Here is a 17,500-nt window from a genome sequence, read left to right as displayed (position 1 = left end):
TCATTATTTCTATTATACATTACTAAGCATAGTTGTTACTCCCTAACTCTGACTGGTTTCTTTTGTATCTGTTTTACTTATATCTGCGAGACTAGATTCATTTATTGGCTAACATTGTTCCTAATGTATGTAATCTGACCATCCACCAAGTTACCTTTACATGGACACACACACACACACACACACACACACGCACACACACACACACACCTAACAGTAACTGACTATATTGTTGTTGTTGTTTTTTTGTTGTTTAGTTTTTTATTGTTGTTTTGTTATGTTTTTTTGTTGATGTTTTTTGTATTTATATGATCCCAATTTATGTACCTTTTTGCATATTCTAATAAAAAAATAATAATAATAAAATAAAAAATAAAACCTGAAGAATAAGTTTAATAAAATCAAAAGAGGCCATGGCAAAATGTACACAATTACAGAATATGTTTTTCCACCAGTCATAGATTTTGCACTGATGTATTTTGTTTAATTTTGTATTAAAAACCATTTAATAGTTATAAAACTATAATGAAGTCACAAAATTATTTTTAATAACTGGAAAGGAATAGATATACTGATGGCCCGTTTCTCTGGGCTTTATTGTTGATAATGGTCAGGAATGTTGGACCATCACTGCCTTTTTAGCATAAGAATAGGACAGAAACTAGCCAGACAGTAATGTGTGAATTGTGGAGCGGCCCAAATCTAAAATAATCTGTATTTTTAAGTAAGTGTGCTTTTTTTTTTGCTTTTATTTTTGCGATAATAAAACATTTATTTGTAGAGCAACTCATGTTCTGTTGTCATTAATATTTTAATAAATTGTAATAGGTATACTGTCCGAGATATGAACAAAAGCAAGTGATGACCAATAATTATTTGCTAGAAATAAAAACAGCAGTGGGAAAGGAGGAAAGTTTATGTTAAAAAATTGGAAAAACAAAACCTGAGGGATAAGTTTGTTTATGCCTAAAGAAAACATAGCAAAAGTGGAGACCTGGGGTCCGTTCTTCGTACGTGGATTACTCAGTTAGCTGGATTTGGATATTGATGATTTGACATGATCCAGGATCGTTTCGTTCTTCAAAGCTGATCCGAGAGTTGTTGTCATGGCAACAGTTCTGCTAGGTCAAACCTGATCGGGAGCAGGTTCAATTCATATAAACAGGATTAGATCGGCTCAGTTCAAGCAAAGATAATACAGAAAGTATGTTCCCAATTCTGATATTTTCTTACAGTAGTAGTTATTTACACTTGGGAAAATGGTACATATTTTTTTAACTATATATATATAAAGTTATAGTCATTAATAAAATAAATAAAGTTAAACATATTAATAAAACTTATGCAATCTGTACCATTGAAATGAAAGTACAAAGACTGCCACCTGGTGGTGCAAAGAGAAAACTTATTGATATGAACTTTTTAGATCGCTTTAGTACAAATTGTGTATAATAGAAATGCACAATATGTGACTTTTTAAAGCAATAATACATTTCAGCAGTCATGAACATGTTTTGATAGTTAATAGTGATTTGAAGCTTCACAAAAGTTGCAGACGCCTTTACCAATATCAAAATGCTTTTGTAAACAACCAGTTATTCTTTACGCGGATTAAAAAACGGCTACTATAATATAGACAATATTTTCTAAATTTTGAACTAAATACACTGATATGCACGGAAATACATGATGAATACTCTTGTCTTGACACATGACAGTGTAAAGCCTGCAGCTCACAACACATGTGGAAGGTTATTGCGTGTCATATTTAACAAACCGTTTCTGCTAATTTGATGTAATTTTGCTCACATGGATAATTGAATATTAATCAGATGATGTCATTACGCTGCTGTGCCGTCAGCCAATCGCTGCATAGCTGATCATGATTTCGAGGATGGATAGATCTGTCCTTCACAACACACGCATCGATCTCAGATCAGTTCATCCAGACATTCTAATCTGATTCGCGAACTTGTTTGAAGAACCAAATTAGCGAGAGATCAATTATCAAGATTAAAAGATCCAGGATCTGTCAAATCATCTTAGATCATTTAAGCGAGGTACGAAGAACGAACCCCTGGTACACAATTACTGAATATGTTTTTCCACCAGTCACAGCTTTTACACTAACGTATGTTATTGGATCGTATTTGTAATACATCTGTATTTTTTTAGCAAGTGTACTTTTTATTTTTTTGCTTTTATCCCTGCCATAAAAATATATATATATTTGTAGAGCAACTCATGTTTTCTTGTGATTAATATTGTAATAAACTTTAAAAGGTAAAACTGTCAGAGATATGGACAAAAGCAAGTGATGCATCAAAGTTTGATTAAAAAAAAATCTTAAAGGTTATAAAAATGCTTATAATCATTAAAATAATTTATAAAAACAATACAAATAAATAGTTTAAAAATATTGAACGACATTATGATATGACGTACTTCTGGAAAGTTCGTACTTCTCTGTTTATCCGTCTGATTTTAAGGTGGGTTTCTTTTGACCGCCCCCTGTCATTTTAAAGAATATCACAACGGCGAGTATAAAAGACTCGGCCGTTTCGCGAGGGGCGCATGCATTCAGCGGAGGTGCGCGATGCGGTGCCAGCCGCGAGTATAATTCTAGCTTTATAGGTTAGTTTCCTATATACTCCTGTAGAAAGCAGCTCTGTGAAACGCCAGATGAAGCGGAGGTCCTCCTGTGCGTGCTGTTTTTGCTATGTTTTTGCATCTGCATGTGCGTGTGTGTTGTAATGTTTGTGTCTGCATCACTGCCATGTGTGTGTAATGTTTGTGCTGTCTATGTGTGTGTAATGCTTGTGTTGTATGTGTGTGTGTGTGTGTTTAGCTTCATCTGGCTGCACTGGCATCTCTGAAGGGCGACGTGCTGGAACTGAACCAGCGGCTGCTGCAGACGGAGAGAGAGAGAGACGCTCTGGAGAAGAGACTGACCACCGCACAGGTCACTACACACACATGCACATGCTAGAGAAGACGCTGACTAAAACAAACGTCACTACATGTGTACACTCACCGGCCACTTTATTAGGTACACCTTACTAGTACCGTGTTGGACCCCTTTTGACTTCAGATCTGCCTCAATCCTTCATGGCAGAGATTCAACAAGCTACTGGAAATATTCCTCAGAGATTTTGCTCCATATTGTCATGATAGCATCACACAGTTGCTGCAGATTTGTCGGCTGCACATCCATGATGCCAATCTCCCGTTCCACCACATCCCAAAGCTGCTCTATTGGATTGAGCTCTCTCTTATTATTCTGCTTCCAAGCAGAGCAGAAACACATGTGATAATCCAAACTTACCTAAAAGAGAAAAAGTTGAGTCGCATTAACATCTGACTTGTTTTTAAATGGTTTTCAGCCTTTTTATACAGTGTGAACTTCTGCTTTCAACTGTATATATATCTCATATCGCAATATTTATTGCAGAAAAAGAAAAAATCCCACAGCTTTGGTCAATAAGAAGCTCTTCTGTTTCTGATTGGCTGTGCAGGCTTTTATGAAGACACATGACTGTGGTTCTGCATCTGACAGCTCATTTGTCTGATGTACATGCATGAAAGCCACATCTGCACACTGCTGGAGTGGTGTTTTACACAGCGGGTCTCATCTCAGGTGGTGTTCTGCAGTCAAACACACACATCTGTCGGCCGCACATGCAGAACAGATCATGCACAAACGAGTCCAATCAAATTCTGCTTTTATTTGTCACAGACACATCGCATAATATGCAGTGAAATGATTACATAACCACCCTCGACCTCACAAATAATAACCACACAATAATAATAAGAGTAATCAAAATTAGGCAAGGAAAGTTTATCTCTATAGCACATTTCATACACAGTGGCTATTCAAAGTGCTTTACATAAACAGGAATAAAAAAGACAAGTGTAAGAAAATAAAAACAAACAATAAAAATGATTGAAAACAGATGAAAATGTGTTAAAACGGGTTATAAAAGAATGAAAAAGAAGAGAAAGACATAATAGTGCGATCTGTGGGACGCAGCACAGTGCTCATTCAGTAAAGGCACAGCTAAACAGATGTGTTTTCAGTCTTGATTTGAATGTGCCTAATGTTGGAGCACATCTGATCATTTCTGGAAGCTGATTCCAGCAGCGGGGGGCGCTGTTAGTAGCTGAAAGCAGATTCACCCTGCTCTGACTGAACTCTGGGAACTTCTAGTTTATATGATCCTAAAGATCTGAGTGATCTGTTGGGTTTGTATTCAGTGAGCATTTCTTTAATGTATTGAGGTCCTAGGCCATTTAGTGATTTATAGACCAGTAATAATACTTTAAAATCTATTCTGAATGTAACTGGCAGCCAGTGTAGAGACCTGAGGACCGGTGTGATGTGCTTCTGGTCAGAATTCTGGCTGCAGCGTTCTGGATGAGCTGCAACTGTCTGACTGTCTTTTTGGGAAGACCAGTGAGGAGTCCATTACAGTAATCCACCCTGCTGCTGATAAAAGCATGAACAAGTTTCTCTAAATCTTCACTGGAAACAAAGCATCTGATTACTGCAATGTTTTTGAGATGATAGTATGCTGATTTACTGACTGCTCTGACATGATTAGGGCTGCACGTTATTTAAAAAATTGGACATTGTGATATTTAATTTTTTTGTAATATATAGATAGCGATATGCTGTATCCAGGGATGTTGCTAGACATAAAGATAGCAAATTTTTGGGCACAGCTCCAAAACCCAAAAAAAATAAAAATAAATAAAATTTTATATATATATATATATATATATATATATATATATATATATATATATATATATATATATATATATATATATATATATATATATATATACACACACACACACACATATATATATATATATATATATATATATATATATATATATATATATATATATATATATATATATACACACATATATAATATGAGCAATACCACATGAGCAGCAGTGCGGTATGGCTGTATATCAGCACTGGTGGGAGGCTTATTAATTAGTATTAATAAATATAATTCTATTGGAATTCAATTCTATAGACACTTCAATAGAATACAAATGTTTATAGAATTATCAGCGTGATGTCTTAGAATTAGATTAGCCGAGAATTAGGTTTATTTAGTCTAACCTCTCTAACTCATCATCCCTCCTTTTTGCTTCATACAAAAAAATCTGTGAGGAGGTATGCTTGGTCTAAATAAGATCAGCGTTAAATTATTTAAACTTTGTTTTGCCGACTTGCAAAACTCACTGCGTGCCGACACCTCCGCATAAAAGACTTGTACGGCTATCTTTTCAGTGTGCATTTTCAAAACCGGTGCATTTGCAAATTCACACGGGGCGTCAGCGTCAACGCTTCCCATTCACTTTGAATGGGTGACGTCAGGCATTGCCGAACTGCATTGTGGATCTGTCGGCGCCGCTTCAGAGGCGTTGCTCGCTGCAGAAGTTGGGACTTGCTCAACTTTTCAAGCGCCAACCAAAGCGTCATCCAATCAGATACACCAGCTCAGACAGTAGCCTATTGCTGACTAATTTCATTGGCTGACACTTCTATGATGATAGCTTCAGCGCCAACTTCAGACACGCCTTCAGTCAAGCGTTGACGCTGAAGCCCCGTGTGAATGGGGCGTTACACTGGGAGCAGAGCAGCATGTCAGCGTCAAGCAGGAGCAGTGCGTGAGGCGCACGGGTATGTTTGTTTTCTGCGCACATGCTCAGTTTGCTTTTTGATTAAACTACACTGTTTTCATCAGTGTTGGTTTGGTTGCACAGAGAATAATGTCTTTATTCTGGGATTACCACTCTTAATAAATACACTTGCATACAAAGTAAATCGTATCTCGAAGCATTTACTGGGGCACTGGCGATTATTACTGGGGCACATGCCCCAGTAAATGGGGTCTAGCGGCGCCCCTGGCTGTATCTATACGATTTCACCAAATAATTGAATAGCAATTTATTTCAAGGTTTAATTCTCGCTATTAGCAAACCAATAACTATAAGTTTTGCTTCAATAATCTCCTAATTTGCATCAATTTAATAGATATTAATGGAATGGGATAAATAATGTGTAGTCTAAGATTCAGGATTCATTGTTTATTATAAAATGCAATGGTTGTAAAGTCAAAAAAGTGGAAAGATTCAAGTCCAGTTTGTGTTAAAGATGAGGCTAATGCTGCCGCTGCTTGGCAGATTTCAGGGAAATAGAGGAAATGATGGCAGCTTCTGCGGCAGCCTGAGGCTCAGAAAAGACCAAATTGGCAGGAAAGCCGAAATAATCTCTGCCTGTCAATCATTAGACTGAATTCATCAAACATTCGTAGAGGAATTTGTGCACAAAACAGACCTTCCTGAAACCTAAGATTCGCAGAGGCTTTGTAAACATCACGTATAAATGGTAAATCTGTGACCCTGGAGCACAACACCAGCCATATGTTGCACTGGTATATGTTTAACAACAGCCAAAAATACAAAGGGTAACTTCAAAATATTTGTCTTTTCTTTTTAACCCAGGCTCATTGTGGAAACAAAGCCCCGCGGACGTTTCTGGAGGTTGCAAAATATGTCCCGGGAGGTCCATATTTGTGCAGTTTTTGCGAGAGGCCGCTGTTTGTGCTTTTTCTCGTCTCGAATGCCTCTTGGGAGCGCGCGCCGTTCACGCCCGCGCTGTTCTCGCGCGAAAAGCTGCCAGAGTGCTGTAGCTGTCCCAAGCGACGATTTACAAAAGCCGTCCAGAAATATATATATATATAAAAAGCAAAAGCCCTCACCTGATTTTGACCTCGTTTTTGGGTTTTGCTGCATTCTCGCCCCGTTGCGAACTCGTTTGCTTTTATTTTTTGGATTCTGTTTTTAATCTTACCTGATTTCTGGAACCGCTCTTCCCCGGACTTGATCCCAGTCGTCGTCGCTGCGGCCGGCTCCTCCTCCTTCTCCGGGCCTCCGCTCCGCCGGCGTAACACTGCGAGCTAAGCAGACAAACTGGTTGCGGTGGAAAGGCCTCCACACAGAGGTGAGCCGTCACAGCCGGCGAGCGAAGAAGAGGAGCGACGTCACACCACATCACAAACTTTGCTCGAAAAAAACGAAATGCGGCCATACGTGCCTGCAGCCACGCAAATCGCGGTCTCCAAAATTGTCTGCGGGGCTACATTTTTTGGATTGAGCCTGGATTGTTTCTTTAATGAAGTTCACGGCCCTTTGGCTGCCGGGAAGAAGGAGGCGGAGAACCGACGGAGCTTTAAAATATTTATTAATAACAATGACGGCAGCTCCTCACGGAGACTGCCGTCTAAACCAAAACAAACGGACGGCAGCTCCTCACAAGGACTGCCGTCAAACTGAAAGCAAAAGTAATATATGTCTGGGCCCGGTCCTCTCTCGGCTTCCTCTGCCGTCGTTCCACCTTTTATCGTCCAGAGCTCCTTCCGTGGGATCCGAGGCAGGTGCGCACCGCAGGTGTATCCACTTACGCGGTGGCCTCACTCCGTTCCCACGGCACTCGGCCACGCCCCCTCGCCACAGTTTCTTTTACACCCAAATCATTAAGTAGAGATCATGTTTTATCAAGATTTAGTTCTGTATTTTTCTAGTAATATATAAAGATAAATGCTAAACACTTAATTTAATTGTGATTTCTGATAGTAGTAGCAAGCACAACCTGTGTTATGTTCATATCTATTTGGTGGTAACATGGTGACTCAGTGGGTAGTGGTGTTGCCTCACAGCAAGAACTTCGCTGATTTGAGCCCTGGCTGGGTCAATTGGTGTTTCTGTGTGGAGTTTGCATGTTCTCCCCGTGTTGGCGTGGGTTTCCTCTACAGTCCAAACACATTGAGTAAGCTAAATTGGCTGTAGTGTATGCGTGTGAGAATGAGTGTGTGTGGGTGTTTCCCAGTGCTGGGTTGCAGCTGTAAGGGCATCCGCTGCATAAAACATATGCTGAAATAGTTGTTGGTTTATTCCCCTGATGAATAGGGAACTAAGCTGAAGGGAAATGAAATGAAGTAAATCAGCATCATATCCGTGGACTGCTGCGAATACCATCCTAAAGAGCCTCGGGCACATGCCTCAGTCTTGACCTCTGACCTTCACCTAGAGCTGACCTTTGACCTCTGCAGCCCTTAAGTTTGACTGAGTGCCCTTAAGAGGCCCTGTGTTCAATACACACCCAGCCTTTCTCCTAAACAAAGCCTGCATTGTTGCCAGTGTGAATGACTGTTGAAACGCCGCCATCAGCATCAGTCCAAAACTTAGAGCGGCGAGTAAACGGCATGTGGATTTTCCTTCGTGACACATCCGCTTAATGAAAAAAGGCAAAAGTGAAAACACATGCTCTCAAGCTGAAGGTGCATGTGCAGTTTCTGGTCTGATAATACTGCATAATACACTACCTGACTAAACAACACAGGTATTGTGACTAAACAACACATAATAACTCGACTTCTAGTTGATCATTTGGTGTCAGAAGGTGGATTTCTCCCATGAATCATCTGCTGATCTGCATCAATCATCACCAATACTGCAGAAGACCTACTGGAACCAGCATGGACACAAGATTCTCATAGAAATCAGTCAAGTTTGGTGAAGGAGACATCATGGTTTGGGATCTGCAGAGTGGATGATCAACATCAACAGCCTGAGGTATCAAGACATTTGTGCTGCCCATTACATTACAAACCACAGCAGAGGGACAATTCTCCAGCAGGATAGCGCTCCTTCTCATACTCCAGCCTCCACATCAAAGATCCTGAAAGCAAAGCTGCTCCAGGATTGGCCAGCCCAGTCACCAGACATCAACATTATTGAGCTGATGATGGAGGAGGAGGCGTTAAAGATGAACAAAAAGGGTCTTGATGAGCTCTGGGAGTCCTGCAGGAACACTTTCTTCTTCATTCCAGATGACTTTATTAGTCAGTGATTTGAGTCATGTCAGAGATGTATGGATGCAGTCCTCCAAGCTCATGATGGAGTCAGACACAATATTCATTCTGTCTCCACTGCAGCAGGACTTTATATTCTATACTGGACATTATTTCTGTTCAGTGACGAGACTTTAGTCTGAGCAGAGTCAGACCGCACTGTCCTTATGTCATTAATAATAATCAAGACATGATCAGATTTTATTTTGCGCAAATCAGCATCATCTAGCCTTCGCCTTTCATATAAGCCGCTTCTGATACCAAATCATCAACTTGAAGCCAAGTCATTCCTAAAACTTGCATAGGCCACAAAACTTTTGTCGGGTAGTGTAAAGAGGAATTACCAACCTACGTCACACATGATGTCACACGGGTTCCCAGTTGCAAACACAGACCGGACGCAATAGTAAACATGTCGTGTCGTGTTGTAGGATGCCAAATTTGAGTCCAAAAAAGAAAACGTAGCATTTACCGTACACCACACTGCTTTAATGCCAACTGCAGACATATTTAGCTATAAGGGAGCTGAATGGAGTGAGGACCTAATTAGAAATACTGGACTCTGCAGTTCTCATGTTATATCAGGAGAGTTCACGCTATGCTGAATCAGACACGTCACTCATGTTTGATTGCAGCAATGATTTCAGCAAGAACAGTTAAATATGGCGAATTGAACTGCGCACACTGAATGCTCAGAATGAAATGTGTGTTCACATACCCTGCTGTACAGGTGTAGTGCGCTGTGAGAATTCAGTAGTTCTGCTTGTTGATGATTATCCAGGCCTTGTACAGCTCCGTCTTCTTTCCTTGTCTTTGGCTGGGCAGAACCTCAGTTTTCAGCTCTACATAGTGTTGAATCTGGTCATCATGGAGCATTATTTCCTGCTCAGAGCAAAACTGTCGGCATCCAAAGACTTGTGTGTCTTTAACTTCTCTCTTGTAAAACACTTGGAGTTTTAGTGAGATAGTTGTATATTTGGGGCTGGATGCTTGGTCATTTGGTCTTGTCCAATATCCATTAGGAGGGTGCTATCGCAGATGAGCCTGTCAGATGAACGCTGCTCACTTTAACCTTAATTTTGCTGAATAACTGTGTTTATCACTGGGTGACGAGCTGCTCTAATACGCTGAAAGCATTATGTCAATAATATGTCATCAATATAACTTCTCTAACACAACAGCAAACTCTGTACCGCATCAGATTTCCTGTAACCTCGATGATCGTGCATCCTGAATGTTCACACACATGGTAATTTGTCTAAATGAGCTGCTGTTTAGAGTAATGCATTCAATGTTAAGTTTCTCCCCAAAAAAGTAACCAGTTGTGTTACTCTGTATGGTGAGTATTGCGTTACATTGTTGTTGAGTTTCCTTTGCATTACTTTATCTTATCTGGGTGTTTTACCATAGCTTCCCAACTCTTACCTGAGGACTGGTGAAGAGGTCATGGATATTTTGTTTTGTTTGTTTGTCTGTGTGTGAGAATATGTGCACATGTTTATAAGTGTGTTTGCACAACATTGTGTGTGTGTGTGTGTGTGTGTGTGAGAGAGAGTGTTTGTGTGTGTTTGTGTGTGTGTGTGTGTGTATGTGGTGTGGTGTGTGTGTGTGTGTGTGTGCGCCCGCGCAGGTGGGTGTGTGTGTGTGTGTGTGAGAGAAAGTGTGTTTGTGTGTGTGTGTGTGTGTGTGTGTGTGTGTGTGTGTGTGTGTGTGTGTGTGTGTGTGCGTGCGGGCGGGCGGGTGTGTGTGTGTGCGTGCGTGCGTGTGTGCGGGCAGGCGGGTGTGTGTGTGTGCGTGTGTCTGTGTGTGCGTGTGTCTGTGTGTGCGTGTGTCTGTGTGTGCGTGTGTCTGTGTGTGCGTGTGTCTGTGTGTGCGTGTGTCTGTGTGTGCGTGTGTGTGCGTGTGTGCGTGTGTGTGTGTGTTTGTGAGTGAAAGAATGTTTAAATCATTGAGTGTGTGTGTGTTAGTGATAGAGTTTGTGTTTATTTAGTCTATGTGTTTTTTTGGGTGTGTGTGTTCATACAGTATGTAAATGAGTGTGTGTGTGTGCATGCGTGTGTCTATGTGTGCGTGTGTTAGTGTGTGCGTGTGTCTGTGTGTGCGTGTGTTAGTGTGTGCGTGTGTCTGTGTGTGCGTGTGTTAGTGTGTCTGTGTGTGCGTTTGCGCGTGTGTGTGTGTGTGCGTGTGCATGCATCAATTAGTGAATGAAATAGCTTGTATGTGTGTGTGTTTGTGTGTGTTTGTGTGTGTGTGTGTTGCGTCTGTGAATCATGAATAGCCTCATTGTGTGCTGATTGTTGTGTGTTTAATGGGTTATTGTCTGTCCTCATGGTGTTTGACTTTTTATTTTTACACACACACACACACACACACACACACACGCACACACACACAGACTTAAAGTCAGCCAGGAAAACATGCCATTCCTCTCAGATCATGCAGGAAGGGTGTGTAACACACACAGATGAACATCTACTTCCCCTCAGTCTTCAGACTGTGTGTGTGTGTGTGTGTGTGTGTTTGTGTGTATGTGTTTTTGTGACATATCAGGACACAAATCTGTATAATGACATGGGTATGACACAGGTATTACAAAAATGAGGTGAAATACGAGGACATTGGTGTTGTCTTCATTTCTTAAAATGCTTATAAATCCTACAGGATGAGTTTAATCAGAGTAAAGCTGCACAGTCTCCTGTGATGGTTGGGTTCAGGGGTGGGGTGAGGGCAATACTATATACGCTTTGAACAGTATAAAATGAATGGAAACCTATGTAATGTCCCCACTTTTCACAAAAACAAATGTGTGTGTGTAGAGGAGTGTTTAACCTTGTGACTGTCAGATGTCTTCAATAATGTAATGAAAGCACCTGATGCAGCTGAAAGACTCACAGGATCCACATGATGGCTGGCTTCAGTCTAATGATAGAAACAGTGGAGGTCCGTGAGTCTTAAAGGGACGGTACACACACACACACACACAGAAGATTCCAGACCTGCCTGAGTGTCTGTCTTCTGTTGAACACGATAGAAGATATTTTGAAGAATGTTGGAAACCGGTAACCATTGACTACTATAGTGTGTGTTAGTTTCTGGTTCCGTCGTTGTCATTGGTAACCGTTCTCCAACATGTTTCAAATGTTCTTTCTTTGTGTTCAACAAAACAAAAACACTGGATTGAGTAAATGATGAGTGTGTGTGAGCTGTCCCTTTAAGATCTGCGTGTGTGTGTGTGTGCGTTTGTGTGTGTGTGTGATGAGTTTTCTCACTCATGCTGTGTTTTTCGGCAGGTGCTTTTGCATGACTTCTAGCAAGGTGTGTGTGTGTGTGTTTGCACACAGCATGTGTTGTGTTTGTTTGTCACTGTGCAGTGTTTCCTTGGTGTGACTGTACCTGATTAATCTCTTTCCCGCTGTGTGTGTGTGTGCGTGTACAGTACATGGATGCATGTTGGTGTGCTTGTGTGTGTGTGTGTGTGTGTGTGTGTGTGTGTGTGTGTGTGCATGCATGGGTGGGTGGGTTTTTGTGTCTGTGTGCACATATAGTGTGTGTGTATGCATGCATGTGGGTGTGTTTGCGTGTGTGTGTGTCTCTGTATAGACGTAGTGTGTGTGTGTATATGCATGCATGTGGGTGTCTCTGTGTGTGCGTGTATGCATGTTGGGGTGTGTGTGTGCATTTGTGTGTGTCTGTGTGTATGCAAACATGAAGTGTGTGTGTGTGTGTGTGTGTGTGCGTGCGTGCATGTGTGCGTGCGTGCATGTGTGTGTTTGTCTGTATGTATATGCATGCATGTGGGTGTGTGTGTGTCTGTGTGCACACGTAGTGTGTGTGTGCACATGTAGTGTGGGCGTGTGTGTGTATTTCTGTGCACGTAGTGTGTGTGTTCATGCATGGATGTGAGTGTGTGCATGTGTGCTTTTGGGTGTCTGTATGCACATAATGTGTGTGTGTGTGTGTGTGTGTGTGTGTGTGTGTGTGTGTGCGCGTGTGTGCGTGTGTGTGTATGCATGCATGTGGGTGGATGTGTGTGTGTGTCTGTGTGCACATAGTGTGTGTTTATGCATGCACGTGGGTTTGGGTGTCTGTGTGTGTGGTTACACGACGTTTGTGTGTGTGTATGCACATAAGTAGTGTGTATATGTGTATGCATGTGTTTGTGTGCATGTAGCGTGTGTGTGTGTGTGTGTGTGTGTGTGTGTGTGTGTGTGTGTGTGTGTGCGCGCGCGCGCCTGTGTTCTAGCTTGTATGGTTTACAAAGAGACAAATTAGTTTCATGACACTGGTGTTATAATGTTGAGTTGGTGTATGACTCCTCGTAATACACTTACAATCATACTTAACGATGTGTGTGTGTGTGCAGTGTGAGCAGTCTCATCTGCTGCGTGAGCATGAGGAGGTTCAGGAGAGGACGACGCTGTGCTACGAGGAGCGAATCACAGAGCTGCACAGCATCATCGCAGAACTCAACAAGAAGATCGACCTGCTGCAGGGAGCCACCATCAGGTCACACACACACACACACACACACACAAATACATGCAAAATCCCAAAAAATCACAGACACACACACTCACACTATACACATGCACACTAACAAACAAACACACACAAATACAAACACTACAAACACTACATTTTATACACACAAACTCATAATTTACACACGCATGCTAACAAAAACACACAGCTGCACACACACACAAATGCATAAACACTCACATCATACACACACACTAAAATATAAAATCACAAAAGCCCTATACACACACACACACACACACACACACAAACACACTATAGTCACACTACACACACAAATGCATGCAAAATCGCAAAAACACACACACACACACACACACACACACTTGCACTATACACATGAACACTAACACAACACACAAACACATACACTACAAACGCTACATTATATATATACACACACACACACACACACACGCATAATATAAACACTCATGCTAACAAAACCACACTACAGCGGCACACACACATAAATACATAAACACACACACACACACACACACACTAATACATACACTTACAAAAACCCTATACACACACTAATACAGTCACAGTACACACACACACACACACACACACAAATACATACACTACAAACATTACATTATATATACACACACTCATAATATACACACCCACGCTAACAAAAACACACACTACAGCTGCACACACACACAAATACATACACTCAAGACCTATACTCACACACTATAGTCACACTACACACACAAACACGAATGCATGCAAAATCGCAAAAAGTCACACACACACACACACACACACACACACACACTCGAACTATACACATGCACACTAACAAACACACACTAATACATACACTACAAACTCTACATTATATACACACACACACACACTCATAATATACACACTCATGCTAACAAAAACACACACTAACACAAACACTCACATCATACACACACTAATGCCACACACACACACTAATACGTAAACACTTGCATCATACACACACACACTAATGCCACACACACTAATACATAAACACTCACATCACACACACACTAACACATACACACATAAAAAATAAAAACACTACACACACACTAATACACAGTCACACTATACACATTCAAATGCGTACAAAAATAAACACTGCAGTACACACACACACACACACATACTTCAGTCTTCAGCTATATACAGTATATAAATGCAGCTCTATCTGCAGCTCCAGCGGTGCTTTAAAAACCTCCTGAATCCTCCGTCCAGTTAAATGCGACCCCAGTGTGTATCGTCCCGTCACGAGCCCTTAAAAGAGCCTCCGGAGGCCAGTCTTCATCAGTTATTGTGAAGAAAGAGAGTCAGGGTCATCTGCACAGCTCATGAATATTGAGTCTGAGTGAGCCGCTGACCGCGTCTCCTGTTTCCCTGCATGTAAATGAGACGGTCTCCGCTGTCTAATCACGAACTCCTCATCTGCATGCAGACACTCAGAGCGATATTAGGGAAATTACAATATGCTCAGCGTTGACTCTGCTATTCAATACTGTTAACTTATCTCAAGCTGTGTGGCAGATTACTCTTAGACTGCAGCAAAGAGCATAGAATCACCAAAAGGGCGACTCTCTAGTGCAATTCGGGAAACAGCCACTAGATGGCACGGCGGCCGCTTTGGAATGACAACTCCAATAGAACAACAGCATATTATAAGTCTGTAAAATAAACGAGTAAAAGTGCTGATGATTGTGATTGTAAGTGCTGTATTGTCATCTTTCAGATTGTACCTCAGCTTTAATGTTAGGGTTGTAACGGTATGAATTTTTTACGGTATGATAATCGTCTAAAACAATACCACGGTTTGACGGTTTCGCGGTATACGGTATTAAATAGTAATTCTCATAGCAAAGACCCTGAAAAGAATAAGAACACGTTTTCTGACTGAACAAAAGTTTTTCTATGGGGGAAAAAAAAAATGCATTTATTTACTGACGATGTATTTGCCCAAAAGGTCTGGGAATGAACTAAACAGAAAAAAAGTGTTACAAAATAATAGAGCAGTGAAACAAATTTGACTTTTTCCAAATAATATATTTTCAGTTGCTATAAACAACACCACTTACAATGAACAAATAAAAAAATAAGAAAATAATAAATAATGTGTCAAAGTCCAAATAAAGTCCAAATAAACATGGTGCAAATCCTCAGTAAAAATAGATATAAATATTTACTATACTATAAATAGTTACATAACGAAACTAGATTCAATATGGAACATCCTTAGGTTCTATGTGCCAGCATGGATATGGTTGTCTATGGATATGGATATGGATATGGTTGTCTGCAATGCAGACAAACAGCTGCATCTTCATTTGCGTCTTTTGAAAACAGCAAGAGCAGCAGTTCGTCTTTGCTGTGTCACTGTTTTGTCATGTTTCTGTGCTGCTGTGCATGCAAAAGTACTTAGTATGAGAATTATTTCATGCAAAACTTTTTTTTTTTTGCGTTTTATTTAGCCGCGCATAAATGTATGCCTATCTCTCATTCCTTGTTGTTCAAAAAGCTCATTGTTGGTCCACAAACAAAAGCGAAACCTATGCTTATTGGTTGTGATATAGCGAGTTTGAACCAATCTGGGCATGGAGGAGGGACAATGCATCAATGTATCATGTCTGGTTTGTCCGGAGACACAGTGACGAGCGTTTCTTTGTCAAATCAGCGTTGTCAAATTTTGATGACGTAACCGCACTGATTCCGGAGCCTCTGAAAGTCCGCGAATGTTATGTGATACAGCACTGGAAAGCTGAGATTCTCTTCTTTATGCCAATCTTTCAATTGTATGAATGGGATCGGCGGATCAAAAGTTATTAAACATTTAAGAGCAATACTTATTTTTAGCCGCGGGCGGCTGTCTCGGTCTTTAAGGGTTAAAACCGTTGATATGCAATTGTTCATGGTATGATAATCGTGCACGTTCAAATCGTGGTAGACCGTCATACCGGTATATTGTTACAACCCTATTTAATGTGTTTTTTAAATAAATAAATACAAAACAAATGCCATCGTGACAGCAAAGTCCAATGGACAGCCGACCGCTTTCACTCCAAAATGGCGGAATCCGGGGCTGTTGCTTCGCGCTGCCGTTGCAATGGGACGCTCTATTGAGTGTCGCCTCTTGGTCATTCTAAGCTCTTTGACTGCAGATGACATTAGTCGTGCATTCAGAAGACAGCATCTGTGTTTACATTCAAAGATGCAGATTAGGTTTATGTGCAGAAACTGAAATATTGCAATGCATTAGTGAATAAAGTAGCGTTTCCATCACATGAGGAACAAAACTGTCACTTCCTGATCAACTGGAGCAAATATCAGACAGTAAATGCAGTCTGATGTGCTGGGATTGTACCTCACACAGTGCCCCTTTCACACAGTGATACCGGTAAATATCTGGAAAATTTCCGGAAAGACTTTACCGGTATATTGAAAAAAGCGCTGTTCACACAGGCGAGGACGTTACGGAAATTTTCCGGAAAAGAGCATTCACACATCCATTCCAAAATAGCGGTAAATTCTGACATCATTCACCACAAATGAGCTTTAAACGGCTGCGCTTGTGTTTGTAAACATTTGACTAAATTACAAACTCTGTGGATGATCAATATTGTGAACAACTTTCACAGGATCACTTTCTCATGTCGAGATGTTCATAATATGTGCGTGTGCAGGCGCTCACAGGCTGTTTCAAAGGCACACGCAAAGCTTGAAGGTAAACAAACAACGGCTTATCATAAGCATCTCATAGATGATTATTTACACAGTTGGCATTAAGAAGAACATATAAATGTGATCTGACTAACTTCTAGCAGCTAAATGTGTCTGGAAAAATATTCAAAGGCTTTTATCCTCACAAACCGCACGCACGTAAATGCGTCTGACTGTTGTGATTGGCTAAAGCAGACGTCTCACGTCAGCACGTTCTAGACGTGCACGCGCTTATTACGGCAATCTTCCATCAGCTAAGAACAGGAAACTGAGGCTACAAT

The 17,500-nt window shown here is 40.9% G+C and overlaps 2 protein-coding genes across 15 annotated transcripts in view; one reads left to right on the top strand and one right to left on the bottom strand.

Annotated features, from left to right (window-relative positions):
- The window catches only part of si:ch73-55i23.1, a 782,803-nt gene that overhangs the window by 180,247 nt on the left and 585,056 nt on the right, over positions 1-17,500 (bottom strand). The window lies entirely within an intron of this gene.
- The window catches only part of mcc (MCC regulator of WNT signaling pathway), a 165,241-nt gene that overhangs the window by 82,056 nt on the left and 65,685 nt on the right, over positions 1-17,500 (top strand). For 9 of the 14 annotated variants that reach the window (XM_073951779.1, XM_073951778.1, XM_021476718.3 and 6 more), the window contains 2 exons: positions 2,849-2,962; positions 13,303-13,445. In XM_073951779.1, coding sequence (XP_073807880.1) covers positions 2,849-2,962; positions 13,303-13,445 — 257 coding nt within the window. The remainder of the gene's footprint in view (positions 1-2,848; positions 2,963-13,302; positions 13,446-17,500) is intronic. The other 5 variants (XM_073951781.1, XM_073951783.1, XM_021476719.3 and 2 more) reach the window with 1 other exon arrangement.

Source organism: Danio rerio, chromosome 5, assembly GCF_049306965.1.
Source record: "Danio rerio strain Tuebingen ecotype United States chromosome 5, GRCz12tu, whole genome shotgun sequence".
NCBI lineage: Eukaryota > Metazoa > Chordata > Actinopteri > Cypriniformes > Danionidae > Danio > Danio rerio.
Note: the sequence above shows the minus strand (reverse complement) of the source record. Positions and strands in the feature narration are given on the sequence as shown.